General features: G+C 33.0%; 1 protein-coding gene and 1 pseudogene across 1 annotated transcript; one reads left to right on the top strand and one right to left on the bottom strand.

The window, feature by feature from the left end:
- Window positions 1–488: 488 nt before the first annotated feature.
- LOC138316575 (uncharacterized) lies at window positions 489–1790 on the bottom strand. Its single transcript, XM_069258255.1, has 3 exons — window positions 1498–1790; window positions 1040–1223; window positions 489–736 (listed from the first exon to the last, which is right to left on the bottom strand). Exons 1-3 carry the CDS (start codon window positions 1690–1692, stop codon window positions 489–491), a joined length of 627 nt encoding a protein of 208 aa, XP_069114356.1. The 5' UTR covers window positions 1693–1790.
- An 826-nt stretch (window positions 1791–2616) lies between these two features.
- Window positions 2617–7761, top strand: LOC138316948 (perlucin-like protein; annotated as a pseudogene).

The raw sequence follows: 7761 nt of genomic DNA, 5'->3' as shown, positions 1-7761 counted from the left end.
AATTACAGGCCAGCAAAAGCTCCCTTTTAGAGACTACAGAGATAGCAGTAGAGAGACGCCCAACTTCAAGAGCTCACACATATCCAACCAACAGTGTAACGTTTTAACTTGATTCTTTTGTCTCTGTTCTGTCATACAAACTAGTAAAATATACCTGTTCATGTTATCTGTTGCCGGGCGACCAAGCATATACTGAGAAATAGTCCAGGGGTGTAGAAATCGTAAAGTGATCGGAAACCCATTTGGGTCCCTGATTCTACCTACTGAATTGTTTTTTGTGTATGAAAAGGTAGAGCTCGCTTACTTAGTAAATGTATGTAAATTCATTTTTTTTTGTTTCTAAAAGTGCTTAGTTTTGTTTTTCTAATAACATGATTAATGATTAATGATTTTTTAAACTATTGATTTATATATCTAATACATAAATAACCAAAGAGTGAGTTGGATTGAGGGTCTTTGATTTGAAGACAAAACAATTCTACGTTTTGTTATGGATCGGAACAACGGTCTATAGTTGGTGGTGTCGTCGGCTGGGTAGTGACAGGTGCTGATGTGGATGACGCTGTACTTGGGCCAGCAATTGTAGCAGAAGTTGGGCCAGCAGTTGTAGCGGGAGCTGGTCTAGAGGTGGATCCCGTCCCGGATATACTGACATCAGCACAATTGATGAAGGTCTCCTGATCACCGCAGCCAAGGCAACCGTTCCCTGTCGCTTCATCGATACCCCAGTTATTTCCTAACAATAATTATATTCACAACTTACACTCAGACAAAATGGAATATAATGTTTCAAAAGCCAAATTAAGATCATTTCGCTTATACATAAAAAAACAAAAACTTGATGCTGCATTTTGTGGGATTCTTTTTAAGGGAAAATACTTCATTTATTAATTTTCACAAAATTTTCTTTAACGTATTTATTTGCAACTATAGATATTTGATAATTCTATATTCAATGAATACGATATTCATGCAACTTACTTTGACAAAAATATTTGCTTTTCAGCAAATACTAATCACGGTTCTGTTTTGTTCTTACCTGCTTTGTAGTGCCATTGAATGACACATTGATCGCACGTCATATCCGGCGGAAGTTGAACCTCTAAATCATAAAACCCAGCGTAGGTAACCGGCCATTTGGATTCACCGTTTGTAAACTTAAGAGGATGCTTGTCCAAAAACTCGGGTCTGGCGTGAAATAACTTGTGCCTAATCCATTTGTCCTTTTTATGACAATAACATATGTTTAAAGTCAAAGTCAATATAAAAAGACACATAATAGTTTATATATAAAACAGTTTAACATAAAACAATCCAGCAGTCATAGTGAGGTTATTCATGGGATTCTATTAATCTTGGTCAAATTAGTTGGTGAAATTGTCACAATCAAGAATCACCGAGATTTGTCACGTAGTAATGGAATGCATATACAAGGGTTTGTTGTTATGTTATTTATTGACCGGTGGTCGTTTAGTATTTTGTCTACGGAGATGACACTTTGTATTCCTTCCTCGAGTATTTACTTACCTGAAATCCCCCACAAAACAGTTCCATATCGTTATAATTGGGTTGAAATCGGGAGTCTCCGGGGTAAAACCGCCACACTGTAGATCGCTGAGGGGGTTCCATCATTCGGCCGTGGCCCCACACTGCCTGACAAAGTCCAAGCAATAAAAACACCAACCTCATCATTGAAATATGATGTCAGTAAGGGTACAGGGAAATCTCTGACTTTTATAGTCGTTAACATATTAATTTTATTATCAATTAATTTTCGATAAAAATCATAAATTTTATCACTATGATGTGTACACATACTAAAACTAAGACACCTCAGGTTATACGTGTCCTGGAGGGTGGAATTTTTAATTAGCGTTGTGTGGTCCTACAGAGAACTATTGATAGAAGATAGATCTTGCACCTGTTGTTGAATTGTTGTCCGTAGCAATTACATGGGGATTTAGTTTTAAATATACACGAATAATCGCTTGAAGTGTACTTATACATATTTCCAGTCTATTTATGTGGGTTGGGGATAAAACTATATGTGATCTTAAGTAATTTTATACGACCCATCTGTTGCAAGGTTAGAACATAATTATGCACTTTAAAAAACTTTTTTGCCAAATACAAAACAGAAGAAAATACTTAAAAAGTACTATTAAAGAAAATGCACTTTCGGTTTGAATGTCTGAGATAAAATTACTTAATATACATATTAATTGGAAAAACTGGCCATGTACGACCGTGATATAATGTACAAATATCATGTTGAAACGAATACACTTAAAAGTATTCAGCCAAAGAAAAGTGCCTACAACCCGCACGTTCCTCTGTCATTCAGGTGCTTCCAAACTCTATGTATTATTTATTTCTGATTCGGTAACAGATAAACGTACTAAGTAAACCCATTTCTGTTATTGCCATGTAAATTTCGTGTTCAATGGTAGATAAAAGTAAATATTGAAGCGGATTAGGGGGATAACATCATTTCTACATACGTCGACGCATGTTTGCGTAAAATCTCCTGCCACCATATGCGATTTTTTTTCCTATAAAACATTTCCTTCCTCTCCTTTCGGCAGGTTCCACTCAAATCCTCCTAATACAGCCATCATGAACGTGTTGGTGCTTTCTGTGGTGTTCAGTGCTGTTCTGTATACGGAAGGTAGGCTTTCTCATTTTCTTTTTCTATTGTTCGACTCTTTCTATTGTTCGAAAAGAATGATATATCAAAAACAATTCACATCTGAAACATTAACGTAAATTTACCTATGAAATTTTATATAGACCAATTAGTAATAATGGAATGACAGATTCGTCACTAAGAGTATCCATGGTTCATTACTTGTTAAGCATTTCTAGGATCTACGTTGTTAACTACTTAGTATTTTTTCAGTTTATATATTGATAATAACTTATCTGTTCTACATTATTCAATTGTAACTTTATCGACTTGTCGTGTTGTTTCTGTTTTCACTTGACAAATATATCCTTATTGCTAAATCTAATAACTACAACATACCTAGTAGGAGCTATGGTGTGTATGTTCATGTTATTTCTATTTTATATTAATGTCGGAATGATAACATAATAACATGAGGAATCCGGTTTTCATGTTGTTGATGTCTTTTCTATTGATAGATCACACTTTTAAACCAATCACAAGTTCGGATATTGCAGCATGCAAAATGTTAGCATATACTCACCTGATCATATACTCAGATTCATATTGCCGATGAATGAAAAAAATCTTGACTAAAATTATTCTCTGATTTAAAACATTTAATATCAAACTGAAGAGCCAGTAATGTTCTTGTGACAAGTAACTATCTTATTCTACACAAATGTATGTTCTGGGAAGCCATACTATATAGTTGATATATAGTTTGTCAGTGAGACAGCGATACCGCTTATAATTCAGAAGTTTTGCCAGTAGGCGGGGCCAATGCTTGTCGGTAAAAAAACTATATTTCTTTACCAATTTGCTTTGCAATTGTTTAGATACTATTCAAATGTTCACATTCGCTAAAGTCGGCGTTCACTTTGTAACAAAGTTATTTTACATGTAACATAAACTAAGAAAAAACATTTCATTACCATATTCATGAATGAATTTAATAACATTGAAAAATTAGGAAAAAGATATTTGATTAATTAACATATTCAAGTATCAATTTTTTAGTAATATAAGTTAAAACGCTAACAGCACTGTCACACCAATGCGAAAACCAGATCAACCAAGTTTTTGCCACTGTATATGATCTGAAAATTTGCAAATGTGGAACTACCAGATTAATCAAAACATGTTGGAATGTTAACATTCTCTAACGGTTTTTAACACATTAAACATTATAATATCTAATATCTAATATTTCGATAGAAACGTTGCATGTCTGCCAATGATATTTCACACGAAGCTCAGAAAGTCCTACTTTACGATTGCCTTGTCAAATTTCAGTATACACGTATATCGTTCCCGTTTCATTACAGATTTCAGTTTGCAAAACACATTTTCAACTGGATTAAAATTTAGGTTATATGTAGGCAGAAAGAAGAGAGAAACAAATCAGCAAACCATTCTTCTTTTAACCTGGTATCGTGCAATTATGTGTATATTTGGTAAAAAAACTATTAGATTAAAAAAAGCAATATACAGTGGCCCCGCCTACTTTTCAAACTACAAGTCCATCAAAGTGTTACATTCACACTGATATTGGTCCCTGATTGGTCAGCCAATCAAAAACGTTTTGCAAACTGATCGTCGCCGAGCTGTGCAGGAGATCAAAGGAATCCAAACTATTTACCGTTACAAGTTTTGCTAAACGATAAGCTGTATCGCTGTATATGTATGATTGTTTATGTCTTTTATATCACACATAGTTTCTGGCAACTAATATCATCGTACCGTAGAATTGTGACCATATTTATGTTTGAAACCTTCTTTTGCTTTAGAGATATAAAGAAAACTAGATAGATCAAATGTAGTTGTGACGAGAATACACACGTGAATGTATCAAAAACATCATTTATGAAGCAATCTATATGAATGAATCCTTATTCATTCTTATACTCACACTCTTTAAGCCGTTGTATTGTCCAATCAAAAGCGACGTTACAAACGCCTACGTCCATTCTCAGTTGATATTATTATTATTAAAATGAATTGTTATAAGTCAGATTGAACTTTTGTTTTCCATTGTGTATTTCAGTGGCCGGCTGGGCATGTCCTCGAGGCTGGGTATCTAACTGTGATCACTGTTACTTTTTTCAGCAGAGACACTAAGACCTGGTTTGAGGCATCGGTAGTCATTAACATACTGTTACAGTCTAAGTTTGCTATATGTACTGTTACTTCTTTACCCTCTTTTAACACCTAGGAGCTGTTTTATTGATTCTGTAATTCCTATGATCTATAGGATCAATTTTGTTACACTGTTATCAATGTTTTAGAAATGTCTTAGCTCAGCCACTGTAAGCGTTGTGATTCACAAAAAGAATTGAGTGCTAGATCGTTGATAACGAGTATATACATATTTACATTTTCGTTATATGTTCTCTATATAACGTTACTAACGGATTTGACGATGAATGAGTACTGGTTCGGCATACACACCTGTACTGTCCTACGTCCTTATGTTGCGCTCCGGAAATTAATACAGCTTCCCGCGAATTCTTGATCAGCTGTCATATATTCAAACAGTTCCAAGGCTATTCCAACCATGTGTATAGCGTCAAATAAGTAATGAATATCTTGTTGTGATTAAAAGTATTGTTATGATATACCTGTCGTAATGTAGATATAAGAAATAATTGTTATTTTTTGTTGGTCACTGGTGTATGAACGTCATATATATACCTCATTCAATAACGAATTACATCATTTTATATTTGATATTTTCTTAGTAATTCATGTTTTATTAGTAATTCATGCTTATTTGCTGATACTTGACATAGTACATGTGTACCGCCATGGGAGGAGCCCTGGTCTCCTTTGACACGCCGGCTGAGTTACAATGGGTTAAAGGATACGTGACAAGACTCTGTAGCGGTAAGCACCAAATACAAATATCTTGTACAGTTCATCATTGTAATACATTGTCAGTATAATTCATCACAGGATGCTTTATTGTTGCCGACCGAATCTCACAGGACTTTTAACACTTTTGACACTACGTGCAATGCATAGGTTTTAATTAAGATTTACGTCTACATTGTAGTAAAATAAGTACATATAGCCAAGTTAGGGTTTATATATACCCAAACCTTCTATAATACATGTAGAGTAGATGTAAAACCGGAACCTGTCTAAATCAAATAGCATGTAGGTTAGATATAAAACCAAACCTTCTAAATCAAAATACATGGAGATTAGATAGATAGAAAAACCAAACCTTCTAAATCAAAATACAAGATATAATACCAAACCTTCTAAATCAAAATACAATGGAGATTAGATATAATACCAAACCTTCTAAAACCTTCTAAAAAATACAATGGAGATTTAGATATTAATACCAAACCTTCTAAATCAAAATAAATGGAGATTAGATATAATAAACCTTCTAAAAAATTCATACCAAACCTTCTTCTAAATCAAAATACATTGGAGATTAGATATAATACCAAACCTTCTAAATCAAAATACATGTAGGTTAGATATAATACCAAACCTTCTAAATCAAAATACATGGAATTAGCTTAGATATAATACCAAACCTTCTAAATCAAAATACATGGAGATTAGATATAATACCAAACCTTCTAAATCAAAATACATGTAGATTAGATATAATACCAAACCTTCTAAATCAAAATACATGTAGATTAGATATAATACCAAACCTTCTAAATCAAAATACATGTAGGTTAGATATAATACCAAACCTTCTAAATCAAAATACATGTAGATTAGATATAATACCAAACCTTCTAAATCAAAATACATGTAGATTAGATATAATACCAAACCTTCTAAATCAAAATACATGGAGATTAGATATAATACCAAACCTTCTAAATCAAAATACATGAGATTAGATATAATACCAAACCTTCTAAATCAAAATACATGGAGATTAGATATAATACCAAACCTTCTAAATCAAAATACAATACATGAGATTAATATAATACCAAACCTTCTAATCAAAATACATGTAGATTAGATATAATACCAAACCTTCTAAATCAAAATACATGTAGATTAGATATAATACCAAAATCCTTCTAAATCAAAATCAAAATGGAGATTAGATATAATACCAAACCTTCTAAATCAAAATAAAGTTAGATATAATACCAACCTTCTAATCAAATACATGAGATTAGATATAATACCAAACCTTCTAAATCAAAATACATGTAGATTAGATATAATACCAAACCTTCTAAATCAAAATACATGTAGATTAGATATAATACCAAACCTTCTAAATCAAAATACATGTAGATTAGATATAATACCAAACCTTCTATATCAAAATAAAATGTAGATTAGATATAATACCAAACCTTCTAAATCAAAATACATTGGACAGGAAAGAGCTATTGGACAGGATTAAATGACATTAGACAGGAGGGACGATGGGTGTGGAATCCAACCAATGGAAATGCAGTTAAAAACGTGGATTGGGCACATGGTGAGCCTAACAGCTGGAGAGGATTGAATCAGGACTGTATGTTGTTGTGGCACCACCGGAGTTACCAGTGGGACGATGAGAGATGTGAACTACCCAAGGGGTACATCTGTGAAAGATATATGGTATATACCTAGATCCAATCTGATTGATTTACTTCCCTTAATATCAAAGTCATTACATTACTTTAACTTGATTAAAAATGTCAAAGGCTTCTTTTATTTTACCGGAATATATATTTTATTTGTATATAAAATCTTTTACACAGGTTTTTGCCTTCACATATGCCCGTGAAAGCTGTTTTGTCCTGCGAAAGAGTCTGCCTTTTTGTTATTTTTTGATTAATTTTAATTTACCTTTGCTATGGATAATTACATTTGTCCGACATTTCTATATATATATCAGTGAAGATATCGCCATACTTACAGTCACTTATGTACAGTTAATCTATCAGACTTCCTCAAACGGTTGTGAAATCAGCACCTCATTAAATCTCTTATACCTCTTTAATCCTGTTCCTCTTTTCAGTTTTCAGAGAGAGTTTGCCCTTGTAGGTTGTAAAGAATCGGAAAATCGCAGCATAACAAATCTAAATGTATTTGAAATATCTAATAAAGAAGTG

Source organism: Argopecten irradians, chromosome 2 (assembly GCF_041381155.1).
Source record: "Argopecten irradians isolate NY chromosome 2, Ai_NY, whole genome shotgun sequence".
Lineage (NCBI taxonomy): Eukaryota > Metazoa > Mollusca > Bivalvia > Pectinida > Pectinidae > Argopecten > Argopecten irradians.
Note: the sequence above shows the minus strand (reverse complement) of the source record. Positions and strands in the feature narration are given on the sequence as shown.

Excerpts from the sequence above, each read along its gene's own strand:
- LOC138316575 (XM_069258255.1), bottom strand. The coding sequence starts at position 1,692 with ATGATGAGGTTGGTGTTTTTATTGCTTGGACTTTGTCAGGCAGTGTGG. Across the intron at positions 1,224-1,497 it reads ACTCGAGGAAGGAATACAAA|GACAAATGGATTAGGCACAA; the intron begins GTGTCATCTCCG and ends TGTCATAAAAAG. Across the intron at positions 737-1,039 it reads TCAATGGCACTACAAAGCAG|GAAATAACTGGGGTATCGAT; the intron begins GTAAGAACAAAA and ends AATTATTGTTAG.